The sequence below is a fragment of the Anopheles coustani genome, chromosome 2, assembly GCF_943734705.1.
Source record: "Anopheles coustani chromosome 2, idAnoCousDA_361_x.2, whole genome shotgun sequence".
Lineage (NCBI taxonomy): Eukaryota > Metazoa > Arthropoda > Insecta > Diptera > Culicidae > Anopheles > Anopheles coustani.
Genome location: NC_071289.1, coordinates 58,248,316 through 58,274,175, shown reverse-complemented (window position 1 = coordinate 58,274,175; position 25,860 = coordinate 58,248,316). Strand labels below are relative to the sequence as shown.

Below are 25,860 nucleotides of genomic sequence, written 5' to 3'. Positions count from 1 at the left end.
TGGATTATTGTAGAACCAGATATTTACTTCGACCAGATATTTACTTTTATATATTACTAGCTTGACGCCCCGGCGTTGCGCGGTGAAGAAGGAATTGAGAAAAGAATTATGGTTTTAACTAATACTTGAAAGATATGTTTGAATTTAATAGTTACAATAACGACATATTTAAAATTTTTGATATTTCATCAATTTCCCCGCGATGTATAAACCTTAGTGTAACTATGGTAGATACACCTTGACATTTGTTTACATGCTTGTTTTGTTTGTGTTAGTAAAACTGAGTTTAAATTGTAAAATTTAGATGATTTTATCAAAAAATAGTGATCAAACAAACCTTCAACAACATCTGCAGTACTTAAACTTAATGTGTGAAAAGTTTCAGAAGCGACGGTTCTATATTGGTCGAGTTTTAGGTGTACATAGAAATCCATACATAAAAAAAAGCTAAAATATGTAGTAGATTCCCACCGGACAAAGAAGAAACGAATGGTTAATTGGATACACAACAGAGCTCTTTAAGAAACACTCCCTTTACCAGTTAAAGTACGGAACAAAGCGACACGACGCTTAGCGTTGAGGGTTTTCCACTCGAGGTTTATTGCTACCATATGTGACTTAATGAATCGGTGTCGGATCCTACGCTGGAATCGCTCCCTCCACACTGACGCTCTGAGCAAGTGTGTCGGTGTTTTGGAAAATTGAAGATGGATTATCATTACAAATCCAGACGGATGTTCGGGACCTGGGTAAGATGGATGGACCAATTGCGTAAGCCAAGTACTGAAGTAGAATTGAGGGGTTTTGAAGATGGAGCTGGAATGAATTAGTTTCATGGAAAAGAAAATAACAAAAATGGAAAGCAAGAAGGAAAATACTTTCACAAACATTGATAACAATACAGTAACACAATTGTAAACCTTACAAACACCCTGGAGATATGTGCGCCCGTTGTGACATAACCCAAAGAAACCAAGCAAAACAACACCGCAAATCTGAATTTGTTAACGGATTATGGTCTCGTCAGCACCTCTACGGAATTCCCCTGGAGCCATTCGTGTCAAAATCCGACCTACGGGAATCAGGAATCTGTTCGTCCTAGGGCCTATGGTGCTTTCATAGCAGGTTTCAGATTTGCACAACGGATGTGCCCTGCCATCGCCGTGCGGTTATCTAGCAACATTCCTACGAGATTCGGAAGCAATTTTCGCTACGACGTTACGAAACATAGGGCCCCCCTGGATGTGACACATCGGGCACTCAACAGTCGAGAACAGTCGGCGCCGGTACGGTGGCTTCCGGTTTGCCGAAACTTTCCATCTCCGTGCTTGTTGGGGAAGGGCTGAAGAATTTGGCTAACAATTCTTCAATCTGGGAACTACCTCACCTTCCGGGCAGGGTTTTTGGTTTGGTGCGAGTTCAAGGGGGGGTCGGGCTGCTGTCTTTGATTTGGCCTAACGATTGCATCGGGATTGTTTTTGGGGGCGATTGAATCGGCCGTTTCGTTCTATTGTGAGATTGGATGATTACTTTTGGATCTAAACTTGACTCGGCTTGATCCGTTCGATTGCGATTCCTGATTTGCCCTTGTGGATCTTGGCCTTCCGCTTGGTCTTTTCTTTTGCAACCGTGCATGCAATATCCTGAGAGCGTTCCGATTCCTGCGGGGACACCAGACGGAGGTCATAGAAATTCCGAAACTCCAGCAATTCCGCTTGCCGGCGTGACTTTTGCGCAAAGTAGGGGCGACGAACGAGCTATAGAAATTCCATCAGGTACAGAAGGCAAAGTCCCTATCGCCCGGAGGCTAGCATTTAAGCAACGTAGCACTACATAGACGTCCTGAGGACGGTTATACAAGGACCGGAAACCTGAAGTATATACGGCATCGGTATCGATAGTATGGGGACAACTATTTCTCTCATTTACAGTGCATTTTTGAAGCTTTTCTCAGATTCGCCTCCATCGATCGATACAGCAGGATCACCGGGAATGGGGAGGATTCCACCGTTCTCGTGTGGCTCTAGGACGCTTGAAGCTTTGTAGTGATTATATTCAATTCACGTGTACCCAACCTTCCCCTCCGTTCCCCAAGGGATTGGAAAGCGATTTTAATCGAGTTTCTTCCACAACGAGCGCGCCGCTGGCAATACCTTCCTTTCATGCCACACTCGTGGGGATCCTTCAAGGTAGTACGGACGGACGGACGCCGTTTGTATGTGCGAGACATTTTTTTGTTGGTCCACCCACCATCTTCCGGCGCCCGTGAACCGTGGAAAAGTGCAAAGTCCCAGCAATAGGTTGGTCGGGTCCTCGGCAAAAGAAGTTTATCAACTCGGTTTCGGTAAACAGCCTCCGGTGGGGCAGAGAGCTGAATGCTTTAGTCGATGCACAGCGATGAATCATTGAAGAGCAGCCGCTGTCGAAACGGGAAGAGGAAGCATAAACTTACGGGCACCGAGCCCCCGTATGAAAGGAACTCGGAGTTTGCAGAGGAAAAGTTTCTGATAATTGAGTTTAACAAACCGGGCGCATACATACAACCGGGCGGCCAGACAGAGCGACACAACCGAAACCCGACTTTCGGGGAGAACACCCGCCCGGGATGTTTCCTTGGGATGGGTTTCGGTAAAATGTCATGCGGTTTGCATTTAATTTAACTTCCCTATTTTCGGTCATACTAAATTTATTTTCTTTAACTCTGCAATTACGCTACGGTTCTTATTTTGGAAGACATTTCAAGAGTTCAGGAAGTACCTGAGTATGCGAACCCTTCATGCTTTTCATGAGATTGCTTTCTCTTTAACTTAGTTTCAATCAGTAAACTGCATACAGAAAGTTCTACGAAGGTCTTCTTGCCAGCAAATTGTAAGAACACCTTGGTCACAGCTCGTGCCATATGGTAGCATTTTCTCGTCACGTCGGGAAAATTTGCATTCCTTTTGGGTATGCCTGGTATGCAGCAACAAGCTTTCACGGAATTATTTACCCTCCGTTAACCACAACACGCGAGAGTACGCAAACGGAAGTAATAATTCACAGCGCTGCATATTTCTTCAACCGATATAATTGACTCGTCGATTGATTCGGTTCCATCTGGTTCCCATTTTTTCCCGCATATTTCAACCATTGTATGTCTCCGACACGGAACACAACACGGCGGTGTACTAACAGATTGATGTAACAGCCTTCATACACGTACACGCGCAATCACGTAAGAGGTGGCAACAACAGCCTGTGGAGTTTCCTTTCAACTCCAGCCTTTTTTTTTCCCAAGGACATCAAACAATCATCACCTCCCCACCCTCCGATGGAAGGTGGAAAACCGGGTGAGGCGGCGTGAAATAAAACACTTACTTCCGGAAATTGCTGCTGTGGCACTCGGAGGGGCTGCCGCCTGTCGTCGCCGATCGTACACGCACAAGTGAAATAAAAAGGAACAACGACGGTAAAACACCGGATGGCAGTACACACCCTGCGCGATTCGTTAACCCGTGTCACTTTCGCACCGGCTGGCTGACACACGGGGTTCCAGAGGCTTCACCACCCTCTTTGGAACCTCGTCACCTTTCCTCGGGTTTCCTCGGGGCGAATGTAATGCGCGTGACAAGTGTGTGATTGTGCACAGGGCAACAACGAAAATAACGCTACAATGGGAGGAGGGGGGTTAGTTATGGTGGAGGACCCGAACAAACTCCAACCAAAACAAAAAAACACTAAATCCGCACCTACGACACTCCGCACACAAACAATATGGTACGCACTGGCGATGTGTGGCGCAGTTGCTCACCGACGCACAACGTCCCCGACGTACCTCATCAACACCGACGACGGCCACTGGAACAACGGCCACGCGAGGGGGTTTGCGAGCGATTGGTATTTGGAAAAACGCACCACCAGAAAAACAAACGCGACACCACTTCAGATACCTCTCCTTGCCTCTCCCCCCAACCGTTGTGGTTGGGAACCGAAACCGCAGCTTACAATATGGTACCGGATGAGTCGCCGCGTCTTGCCGTATGGAACCGTCACAGAGAGTTACTGATACGGTTGGTATTTGTTTCGGAATGGCGGCCTGCGGCACGATAGTGATACTACGCCCCGAAAATAGAATAGGTATCACTAGGAGGATCACGCTGATAACGCACCACGCCAAGATCTCACTACTCTAGCGTACGATCACTTGTTGGAGTTGTGTTATCCTCCTTCGGTGAAGTGTCTGGCACTATGCCAGATATCGTTGATTTTCGTTTCGACACTACCATATGTTATCACGTTGGACCTTGAGGACTATGCACTTTTTCGGACTTCTGAGGATCTGATTCGGACACTAGGCTTTTTTTTCGGAACTAAGGCGAGTCAGAGATGGATGGCACGAAAGGACTCGGTGAGACTGGAGTTGCACGGACCGGAAGTGCCGGAAAAATAAAAATCCAAGATCGGAGATTACGTTCCCGCGGCGATGCGTAGCGCTGGCGAATGAATGAAACGCGCGGCTCCGTTGACAACGCCAGCAACCGCAACCGCACACTAGAGCCGCTGATAGTATGCGAGCGACGTGAGGGCCCCAGGTTGCGGCTAGACGAGCGCGAGATGACGTGAGATGGCGGTGCGTGACATATGCGTTCCGTGAACTTCGGTTACCCGCGAACGGAAGCGGATTGGAAAAAAATAACACCAACTCCGATAGTGGATGGCATCCACGGTCGACTCTCTTGGGCGCGCTCGAGAGTGTCGTTGCGTTGTGGCGGTTCGCGGTGTGGACGCATGCAGCCGACTACACGAAAACAACACAACCCGGCACCGAACGACGTGCGCGAACGATGACGATAATGGGCCCAGAAGGCACCATCTCACCGCCTTCTCATCTCGGCAGGCATTCCATTCTCACGCGGGGCGTTTACTCGCCCTCACGTCAGCGGCGGTCATGCGCGCGAGCGTATCCTAAGCAATCGGGTAGTGGTGGTAGTGGAGTTGAATTCATCACGCGAGTCGAGGCCCTCTCTCACAGGCATCCTCACGGAAGACCTTTCCAACCATATGCCGCCGAGTGCATACTTTTTCCCGAGGAGATTCACGTCCAATTCACTCTCGCATTGTGTTTGAATTTCTCCAAAAAGGATCTCTCGGATGCTGGGCCATTGTGCCGTACTCTCTCGCTACTTCAAACGTCATCTGGAGGTTCACTTATGCTTTCATTTTTCCCCTCCCGACACGACCACTGTGGCATCGAAGCATGTGATTCCGGCATTCTACAACACGCAGCCTCTTTGCTTATCAGGGTACCACGCCCCGACCGCCCTCATCCATAGATTTCACCGGAATCTCCGATCCTCGCAAGTGCCACACGACATTTGACAGTTTCGGCTTCGGACGTCACAAAACGGTGTGACTACAGTAGGCTGGTGATGATTTGTTTCCCGTTGCCCATTCTTTTTTCCATCTTCACTTTCACTCTTGCTCTCTTTCTCTCTTTCTGTTTCTTCGGGAAGAATTTTAATCTATACTTCATGCATCCGAAGCAAGCGATGATCGGGGCCTTCAACTTTGTTCTTCACTTTATCAACATTCCAGATGGTTTTGAACAGTATTTCGGGGTTCTTTTCACTTCTCCATTTCTCTGTTCCGATTCTCAGTTTGTTGGCCCGTTTCCCTTTTGGAGGGCGTCGCCCGTGACCGATTTGAACATTCCGATAGCGGCACGCAATCGCGCCGATGTAGATTCTATACACTCTGGCGACGAGGAACGACGGCTACGTCGCCTATCTTTAACCAGCGTACGTGATTACGATGCGTTACGCAGATTGTTAATTTTCAGGCCGGAAGTTTCTTGTCGGTGGTAAATTTTTCTCAAGATATAGAACAAACTAATGCTACTGATATATTTAACAACAAACTAGATAAAATTCTACTTCAAGATGTTTGTGAGGTGACGTAGTGAAAGTAAACCTTCCAGAAATGACCACAAGTTTCGTAACATTAGCAAAAGGATCTTGGGCGAAGACAGCACAATTGAATCGGAAGAAGAAACGCATTGCTCAAGAAAGGTAGGTTGAATCGGCGTACTAGAAGGAATTCACAGAATGTCACATTAACATGTGAACCTTTTCCCATTCATGTTCCACTTCCGGCACTTCGCTCCGGAAAGCATTTTTATGCAGTTATGCTGATGCCGGCATATCAGTGGAAAAATTCTTTCATGCCCGCCCTCCATGGGTCGCAAATACAATAGCAGTGTGCGGGTGTAATCCTACGCGTATGGGATTTATCACTCGGTGGCATTTGAGTTTCCTCTGCCTTTGGTTCTGTTCCTTTTCATCCGCTCGGTTTCTTCAGATGATCTTCTCCTAACCCCTGTCACGTCCGATCGACCAATGTTGTCTACAGTTATGTCTGATGGCCTGAACATACTGTTACCGTTTTTTGTTACTTTTTACCCTTGGTTGGATTTACATTTATTTGACTTGATGCATTTATTATGCTATCGGGCTACTCATAACTAACTCTGCAAACGTATTACTGTATAATTTACATCAAATTCTGAGAAACTGTGAATGCATGAAGCAATTTTCAAACTCAATCGTGCAATTCAAAGTGGAGATAACTGTATAATAATATATCGTACCCTTATCTTTGTGTTTCAAAAACTAATAAATAAAAGAAATTAAAAAGGGTCATAACAGGTTTATTGTACAAAAGGGAACTCGATACATGGCAAAGTGAAGCTGCACAGAGTATAAACCGAATCAGTTTCATTACAACTACATTCCAGGAATGTGTGGGTTTTGTGTATTTGATAGATACTTTGAATAATTCCATTTTTTTGGTAAGCTCAACTAAAATCTTAAATCAAATAAAATTCCTCCAATGAAATACACTGGTTTGGGAACGATTTTTTTCCGTGCAGTATATGGTACCAAATTTAAACAATATATTGAAATTAGACCTAGCCTTTGAAGCTACCAGCAGCATATATATTGTGGGGAAATGTTAACAGAGAAAAGCTCGAAATTAAAAGGGAAATCTTGTCGTTAAATTAAGCCGATTCCGAACGGTCCCTATTTCCGGTCCGATGGGCATATTCCGCTATCCAGCTACCCTCACTCCACGGAACGGTCGGGCTTGCGGTGTGGTTTTGCCGTAGGAACTCCTGGGCATATCCTCCCGGTGCGCTTTGCTTCTTCGTTTTCCACCTTCCGTACTTTCTCGTAGCACATCGGCCCCAAAAAGGGACCTCTCCCTTTGTGTGTCTATTTTCCTGCTTGCCCTCCTGTGCACTGTCCTTCTATCGCGTGGACAAACACTATCATCACCATGTGGTTCGAGCTGGAAGATAAGGCAGTGAATCCCCGTCGCACCGATCTCGACTCATGCCCGTGAGCTTAATTACTGTTATCTTGCCGAGATCTTACGGAGAAAATTCTTCGTAAATTCACCCACAGACCCGTCATCATCACCCATCGCTATCATCTTCGTCATCAGCGGCAGCAGCATCATCATCATCAACATCATCGCGCCGTCGTTTCTAGCCTGTCATCTGAGGCCTGGTTTTAGCTGATTGTCCTTTTCCGGAAAAACCACAACCAACCACTCGGCACAACCACGAACAAGCTCGAAGTACAAGGCTACAAGGCCAGACGATGCCACAAACATATTCCCACACATACATACTCACACACACACAACTGAACCGGATCCCACCCTCTACCAGCCTTTTGCGATGTTTTCTGATTTTGGCAGCGGAGTTTCCCACATCCTACCACCTTTTCCTGCACCACCGAGCGTTATGCTGGTGGTTTAGAAGTATGTGGTTTCCCGGACGGCGGCCAGGAGGAAAGCACGAAGGGATGCAAAATGCAAACAGGAAAAAGCGTCCTGGCGCACCGAAAACCTGCCTGACGCAGCGATCTCTCTTCTACCAGCCCTGGAGGCTTCCGGTTCCGGTTGGAATCCTTCAAAAGACTGCGGTCGGGTGGGATTGAAAACTTGCCTTGCCGTTTCTTGTCCTTTCAGTGCCCGTGCTGTTCTATCTTCTACCCACCGTTTCCCCATGCCCTTTTTTTCTCTCTTTCTCTGCCTCCGTCTCTCTCTTATCTCTATTTTTATTTCTTTTCGTTTATCTAGCCCGGTTATTTTGGATGTTCCAAACCGTGGCGATATGTGAGCATGCTTAACGAAACGCACGGTGTGGGGTTCGGAGAGCAATTTGGATACGATTGCATCTCTGGGGACACCGATATCGTGTTTGGAAAGAGATTGCTGAAGCCTATAGACATTGGTTGATTCGCTTTCCGCGGATTGAAACAATCATAAGATAAACCGTCAGTCAATGGCAATGGTGGAGAAAAGCCTACCTGAAATCGGCTTTAAAAGTTAAATGAAATATTTTGCTTAGTTTTTGGGAAGGTAAGCGATCTAGAAGGCAGCGTGGAAGAAGCTTAAAAGGTGCACTAATTTCTCTACAGAGAAATAACCATAGCAGTGTAACTGCTTAAAAACTGGAAAATGATGAATTCAATTTTTAGCAACTACGACATTTAGTGCAGGTTGCTCTTTTGCATAACTAATCCAAACTTGAATCTTCATGGAAACTAATTGAAATCAGGCGGTGGAAACACCTACACGTATATCAACTCCATGAAGCTGCAAAACTTCAAACTTCAAACTTAAATTCAATTCGGTGCATCCGATTTTTCCTCACTGCTCTCAAATGGTTTATCGAAATGTAGCATACCCTTGTCCATACTCACACTTGCGAGGCGCATATGTAACTGAAATGACAAAGTTGCATCACCATTTTCAAGGAGCCACACACATGGTGGTCGATGGATTGCTGGAGAGGCACTGCTGACAGCGGAGGACAGTAAATATTTGCCATCGAAACCGCGCAAAGTCAGAATGAAAGCTGAGAGATGGTAAAAAGGACAAATACCACGGCGAACCGCACCGAATGGGTTTGTGTTTGGACACGAAACCGGCTGACCGATGCGGCTGTGATGCAATCAGGAGCACAATCATCCTTCATCGGCGAAGTTGTTGGTGGATCATGACGACCGAAACAGCTTAGCAAACGTGGTTCCACCATTCCGTGTACACAGCTACGAGTGGAGCATCGACATCCTACGGTGCAAGGGAAAGCATTTCCGACCCGATGTTAAACCATCCTGATATCCTGCAGAGTTGTTGCGCATATTTGGAAGAAGGTGTTTCTATTGGATTCAGTATTGCACATGTCTCACTGTGCAGTATTGAAATGTAATTTTAATACAGTACTTTGGGTTGGATTAGTAACTAGACATTATACCCCGTTAGTCAAAAGCTAAGATAAGATGAGTGCTAAGATTGTACTAAGCCTTGTACTATCTAATCTTGATTATTTGCGGAGGAAACGTAACGATTTGCAGAGGAAATTATTTAGCGCCCCAATAAGAGGTCACCAGACTTTTCTCACTTGTTTTTGAGGATAGTCAGTCCTTTAGTAGAGGTGAAGAGTTCGGTCTCGATTAGGATTCAAATCTAAGCAGCCTTTGACACCTGTGGACATTTTTTTTAACCCGCGCATCCACTCGTGAAGCGTGTTGTGGATCCTCAGAAAGAAAGGTACTATGGAGCATTTGGAAGACAGCATTAAACGAAATACCATAAATCAAATGATACAATTTAGTCAACAAAATAGACAGATTAATAATCCAGACTGAATGTCACCTAAATCTAAGATATTGGATGCATTTCGATGAGTTTAGAGTCATGAATCGTGACATACAAAGCGTTCCATTTTTAAATGTGAACTGATGAAGTTGAGTTGATGGCCTTTGAGCTCTCCTACATATATATGAAATATCTTATACAGTCTACACGTTCAAGGTTATATTATAAGAAGGCCTACTTGTACAAACTTTTTGAGAATCTTTTTAGAAATCGCTAGTGATTAGTAGTTTAGCAATTGGTTTTGATTATTTTGACAGTTTCAAATCAATATGGGAGATAGGGAGATATGATATTAGTATGATATCCTTCAAAAAACCATACTACGCATCAATTCATAATTTGTCATAATCTTAAAAAAAATCCTTCATCTTAAAAAAAAATTTCTACAAAAAGAAGACAAGTTCTTAACGAAACTCGCTACTTCTGACAGCAAAAACACTAAACATGGGTGAATAGATAAAATAATATTGTGCTGACGTCATCAAGCAGATGTTCAACACCGTTCCTATCGCGGACGCTTGATTGGAACTGCAACACAGAGGGCCTGCGTCAACGAAACGAAGAAAAGTTTGCGGCCAAAAGCACGCTGCGTTGCTTGCTATGCCGTTTTCTCTATCCCCTTACATGTCCCTAAACAGGCTGATGTGGCACGTGGAAATCCAAAACCGGAAGCTGCCAATGGATACTCCCGCCGGGAGCTGCATGATATCAGTAAACACGGTACATAGAACCAACACATATGCATCCGTACGGAACACGTAAACACGGCTCTGAGAGCAGCGACCAAGAGAGAGCAGGCGGGCTGCAATTACGAAGCTCGGTACGATTTTTGGCTAATTTTTTATTCAACTGGGAGAAAAATACATAAAGTCGATAAGCGCTCAGACATATACCACGAAGGAAAAGGAAATTTGGAAATATGATGAACACCGAACTGAGGGAAATGAGCGGCACGTTCGACGAACATTCGATGACGTCGATGAACCGTACAAGCTGTGTTGTTAACGAGGAGAGCATTATGACGTCAGCGATTCGGCAATGGTTAGGATTATAAACAAGGATTTTGTAATGAATTCGGGGCTGTTAAGAGACATTTCTATCGATCGATCCATCGGACGAGCATTATGTTTAGTAAAAGCATCAGTCAGTCGACTATTCCTTCGATTTTAAGTTTTATATAACAGTGAATAATTTCGCCAACAGCTCGGTAAGTTTAACTGTGGCACCGAACCTCGAAATAACTCAACTAGTATTCATGCGGTGGACCGCACCGAGCTTCAGCTTTGAGTGAACCACGGCGTGGGTTGGCGCTATTTTAGCATTTAAATCACGTTGCCATTGCGAAAAAATGTTCCCACCCACCCTGCTGCCCCCCGGACATGCCGAGCTTGAGCGACTTCGGCCTCGAGTCGGCAACGAGCGGGACCGCATGAAACGCCTCTGCTCGAGGAGACGTGCAAGTATTTCGAAACATTCCTTCGCATCCCTTTGCCGACTGGCTTCTTGGAACCGAGCCTTGCCACTTGCGACTTTTCCCTCCCGGCGGAGTGGTACCGCCGGCACGTTTCCCAGCAACTCCCAGCGGAAGAATATATCCTTCGGAAGTTTTGTCATCTGGCAGGCGGGGGAAAGTGGGGACCGTCCCCGGGAAACCCGTCGAGTGTCGAGCTTTGAAAGTAAATTATTGGACCCTCAGATCCGTACCGTATGCACCACCCATCTGGTTCACTGGCAGTCGCTAGTCCCCGGAGCGTTAAACGCTGGCCGTATGGTGAACTATGCTACACGGTTGCCTTTCTTCCAGGCGTCCATATGCTATCGGGAATCGCGAAGAAAATGTCCTGCGCATTTCACGACGGTGAACGCGTGCTTTCTTGGGAAGGGATTTTGATGGGCTGGGCCTAGAGTTTCCACACTTGGATGCAGGAATGTCCTTTGATCTTTGCTCCAGGTACAACTTCTATCTAACTAAAATGCCTAATCACAATGACAGACTGTGTGAGGAATAAAATTTCGACTTCAGTTGATTTTTAAAGTAGATACATTATATAAAGATCGGAATAAAACCGATTGTAATAACGAATAAATGCAAATCCCGAAGTAACGCCCTCCGGGGCAAGGGAAAAATGTACACACCTTTATCCTTGGAGTTACAATCGATCCAAGCATAGAACTATTGGATTTTATATTGCCAATTTAAGCAGCGGTTAACATTTTGCATGTCCACAAATCATGGAGTTAAATATACGGCGCTTGGAAAACAACTCCCGCATCAAAGCGTTCGTTCGCTTCATCGATACGGAAAATATTCATCCCGTGCGCGCGTTGCCGTGCCACGCTCCTTGCGAATCGAACCGGGCTAAACCGGTACCCCAATTCAGAACGTTCGTTTATTTTTTCCACCCAACCGGAAGTTTGGACCATTCAATAAAAATTCCGAACTCTCGACGACCGATGCCGATGCCAGCGGGCAGAAGGAAACATCAGTATGGGGTGACGGGAAAAACGTCCACCAAACGTCGGGCTAGGAACGAGAATCGGGTGGGGAAGGTGGCACAGAGGGCCCCCGGAGGTGGTTCGGCCTTTTTTGCTCGAACGTCCGAGACGTCATTTGCGTTGCAAAAAGCCGCAAGCTTTGCATAATTTTATGAGAGTATATGCGGCAACCCGTTACGGTTTGCGGTATTGCGGAAAAAATGTGTTTGACGACGATTTCAACGTTCGATTGGAGCGAAGGGAAAAAAACACTACTTCTATATTGGTTTTGGGGGTTTGTTACGAATTATAGAGCGGAAATATATAAGCAAGAGGGATTTTCCACACCGGTAGGTTCAGTCTACTATAAGAAAGGAGCTTATTATAACTTGGATATTTCTTAAGGTAAAGGAAGTTGTAAAAATACCACATGCGTTCATCGTTTCTAGGTTATCAAAATAGTTAGTTTTTTTGAATAAACGATGAAATATTTCGATCATTATGTGCTCAGGCAAAGTGTTTGGATTATTTTATTGCAGCTGCTACTTTCGGAACAATTAATTTAAATACAATTCATGTAGTTTGATCAAATTTTCTGATCAAATATAAATGGGACTTTCCTGACCAAAGATAGTTAACGAAAGTTAAAGAAAGGTTATTTCATTTATTAAAAAAAATGTGTTAGTTTTTTATACAAGCAAACAAACACACTCTAACGTCAGAAAACATCGGAAAGCCAACACAAACGAATAAGAAACAAGAACCAGATAAAACCCATAAAATTCGGCTGAATGTTCAGGCAGCAAATTTTTACGGCACAATCGTTTACCACTTTCGGGAAGCCATTCCGGAGCACATTATGCTCAATTCAACAACATGTAAATTTAAACTCCCCTACCGGGCGGGCCGGGGGAAGATGCCCGAACAAATGTTCCCACCGAGCGTCTCCATTCCGGTGGTTCGATTCTCCCCAGGGGCCCGAAACCCCGGAGCGGATGTTTCCTTTCGCGGGACCCTCCCCGCATCCCCAATGAAGTGTGACCTGCGGGGGCGGCGAGCGTGAAAGGGATAGCTGGAAAACCTGTTTTTCGGCGTTGCGATTAAAGACACACGGAGTCCCGTCCTCCCTTGGAGCAACTAAATAAAACAACTAAAATACACACCAACCGGAAACGACGAAAACATTACCTCCGAAAGCCATCGGTTGGGACCGTGGGCCACCAGGCGGCTCCATCGGAATCGATTTTAAATAGAGAGCACGGTGGAGGGTGAAGGCATTCGAACGGGGGCTAAGAAAGGTGACGAAGGAAACAGCGTTCGCAAATTTCCATACGCCGGCCAGGAGTTTTTCGGTGGTGGAAGGGGTGGTGGAAAAAAGGTGAACAAGGTTGTTATGGTCGAACCTGGCTCCTAGACCCCGACGAGGCCGACCTATAGGTATCAAGAGTCCAGGACAATGCCACGGACAATGCCGCCGGGACTCGGGAAAAGTATGCACGCACGGTAGCGAGAGTTCCATCATCATTTGTTTGCATGTAAATGTGTCATTCCGAAAAGAGGGAAGCAAGAAAGAGTAGGATTTTTCTGTTTTCCCAGTGGATCCCACTCACACACAAACACGAGTGTTTTTCCCAATTGTGATGCTATCCTTTCGGCATTCAACCACAGGAAACACCCTTTGGTAGGGGAACGTGAGGCAAGTTGCATCTTCAAACTAAAAATAAAATTGTTTCTCACGGTTCATTATAGAAAAATAAAAAAACAACTCAAGTTGTCTACAGTTCAATTATCTAGAAACTAAAAATAGTTACACGAAGCCAGCCAATATCAGCCCTTTTCACAGATACAGTAGTGGATTTTTACCGCTAGTTATTATAAAAGCGTACCTTTTGGGAAGATGAATTTGTGTCCTTTGATTGGTTTTCGAAAAACGTTAATATTGTTACATTTTTTAACCAAGTTTTGACAAAAATGATTGTACTAAAAAAACATAGCTTCCAACGTTTTAAGTTACAAGTTTTGGTTAAAAAACGCCGGTACATTTTACCCCACATTACCCTAACCGTTCTGTGACCACCAGAATTGGAATCCGCAACGGGCAAAATGTGAAGTGGAAAATGGAGCAAAAAGATACAGGGCACCGTTGTTTTTTTCGTCACCTCATTCCATTCCAAACGCAACTTCGATGTCCATTCACCCGAAGCTGCCGATGGTTGGATGGCAGATTTTTCCCCGGCAGAAGAAGCCTCCTGTTTAACATACTCCAAAACTTCAGGCCCCGCGGGCTGCAGACCTGGAGCCTATCCTATCTTATTCAAATGAGCTTCCTACGCCTTCACTTTTGGGTCTTTCCCCATCATGGCGCTTCTTTGCACGTGCGTCCTTTACCACGCGTCCTGTTGACATTTCGGACAAGATCATTTATTGGATTTGTGGTCAGGACCGGCAACGGGAACGGCGCTCGTCCCAGTGAACGGCCAGGGAAGAGAGTTCAATCGAGAAGTTGTCAACCGACAGCCACTTCCTCACGTACTGTGCTTCCATTTTGGAGACGATGATGATGTATTTGCCCCGTTGGATGTCGGAAAAAGTTTGATCAACGAACCAAGGCGGCTCGGAGGGAAGAGGCGAAGGGTACACATTGACACAGGCAGCATGCGAATCCGAAAGGATTGCCGGAAATAAATCAATAAGACATGTTACAACAAATCGGTCCTTTGGATCTTCCAGAAAACTCTTGTTTACCCAATTCCGATCAAATCCGGGCCCCCTATCCGGGAGTTGGGGAGTGTCCATATTAGTTTTTCATTACATTTTCGAAGCAAAGGTCGCCCACAGTCGAACACCCTGGGAGAATTCTTCCTCAAATAGGCAAACCAATCTGCTTTATTTGTGACTGAATTGCTCTTACCGGTTCACTCCGAGTTTCGAACCATTACGCAAATGAATGGCACTGGAAGAAATGTAACATTCCGGGCGGCAAAGGAAGCGGCTTGAAACTCCATCTTATGAACTTTGGATGGAAAATGTCTCGAACGCTCTCCTCCGGAGATTGATCGATAAAGCATCCTTACAAGTGCTTAATCTAAGTCACTCCTCACTCCTGGGAGGGCTAACTTTGCCTCCAAGATTCATTTGGAGGAAAATTACAAACCCCCGGCTGAAGGGTACGACGTCCAGTGTATTTTTCACTCGAACAGAATGAAGCGAGCAAGCGACAGCGCTGGACTGCGAGACGACCGGACGAGACGACTGCTGCCCGCGTCCAATTCTGGCACTGGAAACCGTTTGGTAGGTTCGCTGGTTCTTGACAAAAAACGGCCCGACGCCTTGGTGGAGGTAGGAATGATGAATTGGCTCCGGTAAAATCCAGTCCAGCCCGAAGTGGCCCGTGCGGGATTAATCAAAATCCTTTTTCTTCATCCATAAAAACCCATCAGTGGGGGATTTCAGTAAGCGAGCCCGGCGCACAAGGAGAAAATGCGATCCCTTCCCGGTAGTTTGCTTTGGTTTGGATGTAGTTTTGATCGTTTCTTATTTTTTCTTTATGTTCTCCATCGTGTGTCGTACTTTCAAAGAACGGTCCACAGGGCTGTATCCTAAGATGTATCCTTCTTCAGCATCTGAGATAACGCTGAGGAGCGTAGCGGTTGAAGGGAAAACCACAGGATATTTTCTTTAGGGTTACCCGGGTCGGGGCAAGGGAAAGCAAGATAAATAAAAACCTTGTGGCCATCGTCATCAGGGAAGCTCTGGTCGGACGGGAAAGTCCGTTAAGGTTTGGCGTATATTGATACTGAAAAACCACCGTTATATGAATAGCTACGGATGGTGGGGCAAGAAGTAGGTTCTAAGAAACCCGGCGTGTGCCGGAGGGTTCGGGATATCCGTAAATGAAAATCTCACATCCGGCCAAGCACGGATGAGGTGGATGAAAAGTGTGCTACAAGCTGGCAACACGACCGTCTCCGGCACCATATCTCGGGCCGGTTGGGCAGGATTGTAAAAGGATACTAAAAGGTAAACTTTACAGAACGGTCCGGTACCGGTCCGCTATTGGCTGACCTCTCCGGCCGGACGACGAACGTTAGGTTTTGGAAGATTTCTCGGACACGGCAACGGTGCAGGGCGAGGAAACAACAGCTGAAACTCGCCGTACGTGATCCATCTTTTGCCCATTCTGTTATGAGAACCGACGGATAGTACTCCTCCTTCCACGTGAAAGTTTCGTGTTTTTCTAGTGGGTATTGGATTGAATTGAATTGGACACGGGCTACTGGCAGATACTTGATGGACACACAAACACTCAAACATACACACACGCTTATGGGCACATGACAGAGCGAGGGCAATAAGAGGAAACAGTTTTTGGCTACTTAAGACTGACCCAATACTGTTAAAATGAGAATGGATATACGTTTGCTTTTTTGGACGATTATTTTGCAGGAAACAAAATGGTTATGAAATAACATGAAACAAATAATACAAAATGTTTTTCATTCAGTTCAGAAAGCTCCATAAAATAACAAACATAATTTTAACAAAACCAAACTGTCTGGGATGATGATGCCACACCGACATATATGTAACAGCTTTTTAAAACATACCAGACATGAAAGGTTTTTCAAATTCCTATTATAAAAAACATTCCTTCTTCTTAGTAACAAACCAAAAACAGCTGACCACACGACCAGAATAAAAGCGTTTCCTAAGAAACCACGATGCGGTTTTTAAGCTCCGGAAACAGAGAAAATTGAAGAAAACTTCATCTCGCTAATATAAAAACAAAGAATAACATTCAGGGGAAAATGGTCCTCTTGACAACCATATGAAAAGGCTCTAAGTTCATGGTGATGGAAAACCAGCGGACATAGCGGACAACAAGTACCGTCTATAATCCGCCGCATTTCTGCGATTGTGGAGTTGAACACTAAGTCTCTTCAATTGACCTCTTCGTATAAGAGGTTTGCTTGATTGTCTTTGGCATCCATTTTTTCAAACGGCAGGTAAACAATCACAAAGAGCGAACGGAAATTAACGTTTAGTATATTAGTATATTTCTGATAGTAATGTTGGAAGCCTTCCATGTTATGGTCATGCTTAACGATCTATGAGAAACAAAGAAGCGGCATTTCTAATCGTTTGTATTTTTGACGATGTACAATTTTATCTGACTGTAGTTGCAAAAATAATCATTAAATTAATGCGAAACAACATGATTGTGTGTTCAAACTAGATACAAAAAAGCATTTAAAAAAGCAATATATTAGATGCTAAACTTCCACTATAATCGAAAATAAATTGCGAACATTGCAGCCCCGTCTCGGGCTAGACACTGCGGTACATGATGTCATTTCACTTGGTCTTCATAGGCGAATGTCGTGAGACACTATTCTAGTAGTAGCTTTATCGTGCCACCAAACGATCCATAATTGAAGAAAAATATTCCCATTAAAACACGCCCGACAATATTGGACATTATTGACCGTTGCCATTCCTTTCCGAGACAGAACTTTGTCGTGTCTACAAAGTAGATCCCTTATGGTTTCGTATTCAGCCAGAGGCAGAGGAATGTACCACCGTGATGACCGGACGGGTTTGTTGGAGGTCCTTGTGCTCACACAATAATTGCAAGATGCTATCTTTTATTAAAACCAAATAACTTACCCCCATTACAAACCTTCCGCCCGAGCATGGATTGGGCAAACTGAGCCATTTCCGATAACAGGCCACAGAGATTGGTCCTATACGTCGGCAGACAGACGGCCCGGGGATGCCGTAAATCCGATGCTTTAATCATAATTGTTCAGCGGTAAAACCGAATTCGCAAAGTTCATCTCCGCAATGGTCAGAATCAATTACCAACGGAACTGAACGCTGAGCTGAAAGGCAACCGGACACATTTCGGGTCGTTCATCGTCGCCGCTTCCTGATCCCGGTGACATAAAACCACGGGAACGACCCCGTGAACACCGGCACACACGCACGCACACGCATTAATCCCGCAAGACGGAATGGGACATTTCCGATAATCCCCACCCACCCTTCCCTCCAACCCCGGGTCGCTGCTGCGGTGTCGCCGTCAACATCATTTCCACCCGACTACCGACGACTGCGTATATGAGGTTTGCTGAGTAGCTTATCTATTGATTGGTCATAAAGTTTTGGCCACATCCTAATCGCTACCGTAACGGGTGTCCGGGCTACCTCCGGACGGGTCGGTTCTTCCCGGGGATATCCAACTCCCCGCGGCTTCCTCGTTAATTCGCTGACACGCACTCAGGCCGGAAAGGAAACGGACGCGCGTTCGTTGTGGGAGGTATGAATTGGTTTTCGGATATCATTTGGTAATGGCACTCTTCCCTAAACCGGTCACCGAGTGTGCTGGATTTCCGATCTCCTGCTCCCAAACGTGCCGTGCAAAACACACCGGGAAGGGATGAAAAACTGGTTAAATACAACGTGCGAAAATGGAGCACAAGCATTTTACCATCGACTGTTCAGCTTCTGTACACTATAAGAATATTTGGGCCTTTATGAGGAACCAGCCTGGAGACACACGTAGCACCCGCAGCGATGGAGCAGCACGTCAATGGCAGCCTTATTTATTTAAGACCACCGATAAAGGCCACCGATTCGCATTACCATTAGCACCAAACAACGTGACAGGTACACGGATAAAGTATTCCACGAATTCACCTTCCACGTCGGTCGATGAATTTCTCACTCCGTCCGTAGAAGGATGAGGGGTTTTCCTTGGATTTCATTAGCTGCCAGGATGTCAAAGACTTTGGAGACGGTCGTTTCCAATGATGCCGAGAGCTTTCCTCACGTCCACTTTATAGATCATCAGCGAGGTACGCGATAGGAAAAAGTTCGATTTCAATGAAGTACAGAAATACTTTCCACAAAGCGATCAACTTACGGGTCGATTGTGTTCATACCAGGTTGAAAAGTAGTTAGTTTGAAATACAAATTCTTTATCGTACTCTAGTCTACCTCTGTGGATGCTTCCTAAACTCCCGTGACTTTGCCGGACGCTAGGCAAAAGAAACCCCTTTTTACAAGCAACACGACATACTTTTACGATTGTTTTAAAAGCGCAAGAAAACATCAAAAACAACCGAAAATGTTATAGCAAAGAAGTCTAGAAATTACGAGCTCTTTAAATTTTTCTGCTTTCTTCTCGGTCGCTTGTAGATACTTTGCTTGAGAAGCGGATGAAAAGGAAAATTGACACGCAGTGGTTCTTTGTGTTTACATGATCAAAAAAACAAAAAAGGAAAAACAAGGACAAGAAAAAGCAGGGTGGTACAAAACTTTAATCGAGTGTCGTCTTCACTTCCGAACTAATCAGTCTTTTCGCAAGGATCCTTTTTTTTGTATCCTACCGACGACCGAAGCATTTATTTTTCTTTTGCATTCGCCGTTGACAATTTCTGCAGCAGAACTTAGTGTGAACGAAAAAGCAAAAAAAAACCATCACGGAAACAAAACGACCATCCTGCCGTAGTGCCGCCCCACGCTTTGGGAAAGTTTTTGTCAGCTTACCAACACCACATTTCCCAGCTTCGCTCATTCGCGCTGACACTTTTCTTTGAGCACAATTCGAGCTAAATGGATGCGCCGTGTCAGTTTACTCGCTTTTCATCTGGCGTGCGTTCTCTTACAAAAAACACACACACACATTTGTTATTTGCTGTATTCGTTCTCTTATTGCCTATGATCTACCATCGAATGAAAAAAAAAACCACTTGCCAGAAAAATGGAAAAAGCGGATTAACTTTCATTGGGTCTTTGAATAGATTATTCAACTTTTGGATGTCTTATACCTGTAACAGGGTTTTGAATTTCATTGATTCAAAAAATTACAAGCAACTAAAGTCATTGCCATGGTTTCGCAGATCTTTACGTCACATTTCCATTTCCAACTTCATACTTCATTGGCGAGCTTTTCTTTCGGCTCAAATTAAGCCGCACCACTTTTTTTTTTCTTGAACCGACGCACTAAAGTTATTCGAGCCACCATCCCCGTACAAGAGTGTGTGTGTGTGTGTGTATGTGTGGTAGTGTGCGTAGATGTGCACGAGTTTTCCCGAAAATTCGATTTTCGCAAAAGTTTCACTCGTCACGCTTTCGCTTTTCATCAAATTGCTGCATCGACTCGATAGTGGCAAATCTAATAAAGGCTTGCTTTAGTTGAGCTCTTTCCGCTCCACTTGCTTCCACCTACCTCTCTGCCGCTTTTTCGCTTCTCATCAACGTGTTTTGTGGAGTTTGTACCCTAAAAAAGTAACTAAGAGGCCAACATTTGGGCACGGATGCCCGGTTCAAGATGATGCCCGTTTTCTTCGTTTCTTCAAATCGATCAATTTTAGGAGTTGTCATTCGGGAGCTTAAGAAGTTGCTCGACAAGCCAAAGTCCACCACGGCTCCCACAGTTGTTTGCCCCGTGGTCCGTGTCCTGTATGTCGTCCTGATCGCTTTTCATCAGGCGTTCGGGTATCATCTTCGGGCAAGACTTTTTACCCGAGATCCGCCTGTTCCGGTGCAAATTCGTTCAAAATAACGAATGTGCAGAATCGTCGTATTGTAATTGAGTGTCGAATCGAGTTTCTGGGGCGGCCTTTTCAGAATAAAAGAGCCTTTTTTCCCTAAGACGTACACGACGAAACATTTCTAGAAACTCTCCTTGCGGCAGACCAACACTTTTGACCAACAAGCGAAGAGCTTCGAACCAGTGATAAGATAAAGAGCCAGGAAATAGGACCAGTGTGTGTGTGTGAGGAGCTTGGTTTTGTTTGAGAGTGCAGAGAAGCACGTCCTTCGGTCGGTGTGGCACGCAGGAAGGCTGCGAGAGGGACTCTAGAAAAACAACCCGAAAGAAACATAGAAACGGAAAAACACGTCCCCCGAATTCCGGCCGGCCTTGGAAGGACACACACAAAACGCCGGCAGCCTAAGTTGACGAAATTGAATTCATCTCGCTGCCAAATGAGATAGATAAAAGGTTCACGATATCATGGCGCACGGGCGTTCGTCTTGGTTCGTCAAAAAGCTTCGCACGCGGCATAGAGAAGTCTGCGGGTTGACGTCTTCTGTGGGGCCCCAGTACACGACTTACTTCGGATGGGTCCTATTTTACAGCACATAACTTGCACACAGCCATCTCGACGCCTCATGACGTGCATGATAAAGAGCTGTACAATGGCAGGTACCCGCCCCGTAAGCGTCTCTCGGGTGCCTCTCCGAATGCGCGTGCATTTGGAGGAAACAGTGTTAAATGTTAACTAGGTTTCGCCGATATGAAAATGAAGTCGCAACAAGGCGTCAGTACGACGTCTGCCACCAGGGAGAAGACCACTGTGGATCGTACATCATCAAACCGACACGTGTCACACCACTTTGACGGTAGGAAGGATGGAGGAGACCTTGTGTGTCCTCCCGATGACCGTACGCCCGTTCGTCCCAGCCGCCGGAAGTAGTAGTCAGTAAACTGTCGGTTCGTGTGTGCATATCCGCGAGGACGGGCATAGAGTTAAGGTAATGCAATAACAGTAAAACTAAATTTGTGCACATCCATCACAACGGGGTCGGTGTGGTGATGTCTCTGAGTGCTCGCTGCGAAAGGCAAAGACCAACAGTGTACGCGAAATAAATAGCGTCAGAAAGGAATGAGACAAAGGACCTAACACCACCGCGTCCCGTTGGTGGGAGTGTTGCATGCATGCGAAAATTTGTAAGCAACACACATGCTGGTGTAGTGTGTAGCTTCTTCACCAGCGAGCCGTGTAAAGCCGCCCTTGTACGTATCACGTTACAACGCCCTAGAATCGATCAGGAGCGCGCGGCGCAAGGGCTAACGAAATTTAATTTACTCCTCCATATTATCACGTGCACCAACCGGAAGGACGTGCTGCCCACCCTTAAGTGCAACGACGGTGGACAAGGGGTGGGCAACGAGATTGCTCATTCAAATTGTACACTCGAGCTCGAGCGTCGCGAAGTGATTGCGAAAACTACGCAAAGGGACTTTGCTTTTTTTTGCCAGGAAGCTGTATAGGTTCATATATTCCTTCTTCCCCATGGGAGGGAAACTCCGGATATAGAGCAGATTAAAGCCATTAATTGCGGATTCTAGGGGATGGCGTTCCACAACTTTGATCACCTATGGTAACGAACTCTTGGCGGAAATGTGGAGGAATTTACTCGCAAGGATTCGATCCGATTACACGGTGTTACACGAGAACTGGATTGTACCGATATCCTGGAGGCTGCAAGTGATTTTACTCGTTCCATTTTTTTTTTCATCTGTCCGACCTTCCTTTGCGTTGTTGTGGATTAGTAGTAGTATTCCAGCGTCGCGAGGGGAGACTCGAAGAAAAACGACTGAATTATCCCGCCCCAATCTCGGGAGTAACATTACTCACGCTTCCGGATTCCAGGCCCATTACCACGGAGGGTGGGTAGCAGTGGGTCAACAGAGTCGGGCTGCAAATAGCGAGTGCACTACTGGCCGGAGTTGCTTGGATTAATAACGACCCTTTGCGTCCCAGCGGAGGGGATTTGCAATCTGGCACCGAAACCGAGTTATAGCCTCGCGGATGCACGGCGTTAGAGCCTGGTGGTCGTTGATCAAAACCAGTGGTTGCGCTATAGATTTCCCGTGGAACAGGGTAAAGAGGGGGCTGCGTCGTTGGTGATGGGGTCGCGGACCCAACTTACCTGGGTCGTGGTGTGTGGCGTATATGCATAGGTCTGCCCCAGCGGTGCGGTGTATCGGTAGGTTGCTTGTGTCGGGGCGTAACCCTGCGTCCAGGTGGTGCCTCTGTACGGTGCACCGGGGATGCCGCTGGCCGGACTAGTCATAGCGGGTCGCTGGGCACCCTTTAGTGTGGCCGGTGCAGGCGGTGGTGCTCCAGGGTAGGCGCTACGCGGCGCTGCTGTGGTACTTCCCTGGGGAAGAAAAAAAAGCAGAAACGATGGAGATGAGCAGATTGCCACAAAACCAGTGGGCCCAGGCTTAGTGATATAGAGAAATGGCATCCAACCAGAAAACGCGCAATTTTTACAAGGAGTACGTTCGACTTTTTTTTAGATGAAGGTTATCGATATACTAAGAGCTATGGAAGAGCTAAACGGTTCTGATTGAATAGATGACATATGGAATGAATAAGATTTAAAAGTGTAACGAATAAATTTGATAAAAACTATAGTTTTTCTTGGACTTGACAATCTTTTGCTACATTGATATCCTTCCTAAAGTACATCTTCTTTAACACTATGTTTACAAATGTACAATACAAATCTATACTTAACAATAAATTATCACTAACATTTTTATTAAAACTTATCATAGAAATGATAATAATAATTCAAAGTTTTCCGTCAAAATAATGGGTCCTGTAAGTATTCATCTACTCAGTCATTATTTTCAAAGAAGTTTCCATTCGTATTTTTGAAAGTAATACTAAAGCAATTTCCCTATTTTTATTTGTTATCAATTTTCAACTTTAGTTTAATTGTTGGGGAATAGTTAAAATTTTATGTTTGTTTACCAATTATTCCTATTTCAATTTGTTAAATAATTACTTGTTTTATCACAGTTTATTCATTATTTTGTTTTTCTTCAAAAAGAATGTTCGTTCAGGTTCTAAAATTTGGGCTCAATAGTATAGTTAGAACTAACTAACGTTTTTGTTTAGCTTGAATCTACAATTAAATCGATCACGTGTACGTAACATAAATACAAAAATTATTTTAGGTATTGAAACATTTCCTTCTGTAGAAAAGTATCGTTAGCCAACCGTTACGATGAGGTAGAAAAAGGGTAAAAGGAGTGAACTTCTTTTGGCTCGTATAATCAAACCCGGAAGCAATGGCTTCGAAAACAAAGCAATTTATAGCTGCTGCAGGACACGTACTAAAACTATGCGCTCTATTTTTTTTTATTTCCGAAACTTATTTACGGTATCCAATTTCCTTTGGCCGTGCCAACCATCAGTGCGGTTTTCTTTCATTTTCATTGCCTAGCTTATGCTCGGTTGAAAAAGGCTGGGGGATCGGTACCCGAGAATTATGCACGCTTTCGAGCGAGCAGCCGCAAACGCATTTTTATGGCCAGTTACGTTCATAGAACGCACTACTGCCGCCAGGGGGAGGAAATATTTTTCCAGAACTCATCTCCTCCTTGTCAAGGTTGACAGGAGCGCTTGGCTTTACGAGCCGTGGAGAATGATCCTTTGATCCACAACGGAGAAAGAATGAGAAACCAGACTGCACCGCGGGCTTTGCGCTGCAGTTTAGTAGTTTCTCTTCCATTTTCCACTGCTGGAAGCGGAAGATAAGCGACCATCGAGCCACGGTTGAATGGAGTCCGGTTCGTTCGCCAGGATACGCTCTCACCAGAAACCCCTTTGTGCACGTTCCCGGATGCATGCACATACCGACGCACACAACATACCGAAGAGCAACGGACACAGTTTAATAATATTTCCACTGCTCCAACGCAGGAGACCAGCAGCAAGAAAACCAACTTCCTGCCAACAGGAATAGAAAATTTACGACCCCTTTTGTACGCGGCGCTGCACAATAGTGGTGGCCGCTGCGTCGGTATGTGTGGCGAGAACCTCGATGTCCGCAAACTTGGCGACTTTGGCAGCACAAGCTCTGTCCGGCTCGCTTGTTTTTTTTCCGGACCCAATTTCTTTTGGAAGGAGTTGCGGAACGCCAGCGAGCCATGTCCTGGTAGGAAATACGTAATAGTGTGTCTGTGTATGCCTGTGTGGTCTAGTCCGCTTGTACTTTACCACAGTCGGAGTCAGTTAAATGAGTAATGTTGCCGCAATCGCGGTGAACAACAGTGAGCTGCTGAACCTACCGAAGCTGCGGAAGAACTAACCGCCCGGTGCGGAGTTTGGAAATCTTTGGTAAAAACTGGCGCTATCAACCTCTCTCGTTCTCGTTCACGTGTACACATGTACCACAAAACTTAGCTTTCCGAAGTGTTCCCAACTTTTCGTCCACTTGAGACCAGGCCCAGAAGGAGACGGCGCGCTGCCATAACCGGCAGCAACGACGACCACATGCATCCATTATTGAACTTTCAGAACTTTAGCGTCTGGGGCTCGGTGCCGGGCACAGAATTTAGCAAATGGCAACTCTTGGCGTCCTCTGCGATGCACTTGTCTGAAGGACTACGTACTCCGAAAAACCAAGAAAACGCACAAACAACGAGAGGGAAGAAGTAACAGTTCTTCTTTTCTACACGCTCCAAAGCACAACAACCGCTACGCAGATTTTACCAGAGTCATACCACATTTGTACGAGTCTTGTTCACAACAGTTCTAATGGGAGTGGCGGTAAAGTAAATGTAAATTCTACACATTCGGTAATTTGTTCCGTGCTCAATTTCTAACTTCAAATGATCCCTTTTATCTGCCCTGTTTACCGTGCGTTTGTGTGTGTGTGTGTTCCGCAAGTTCTTGGTAAAGAAGACGCTAAGAGATGCTGAAGTTTCACGGACTAAAACGATGAACTCCAATGTCCCAAGACTGATGTCACTCGGGGTATGTCATGGTGGACATGTGCTGTTTGCTTCCTGGACCATTCTAGAACTTCCCTCGTCGATCCATTGCCTCGCTACTTCTGTCTATGGCGACTGCTCTACTAAACTCC

At 45.5% G+C, this 25,860-nt stretch overlaps 1 protein-coding gene across 2 annotated transcripts in view; it reads right to left on the bottom strand.

The window, feature by feature from the left end:
• LOC131265543 (protein alan shepard) overlaps positions 1–25,860 on the bottom strand; it is a 199,398-nt gene that overhangs the window by 34,058 nt on the left and 139,480 nt on the right. For both annotated transcript variants that reach the window (XM_058267825.1, XM_058267826.1), the window contains exon 4: positions 22,909–23,139. In XM_058267825.1, coding sequence (XP_058123808.1) covers positions 22,909–23,139 — 231 coding nt within the window. The remainder of the gene's footprint in view (positions 1–22,908; positions 23,140–25,860) is intronic.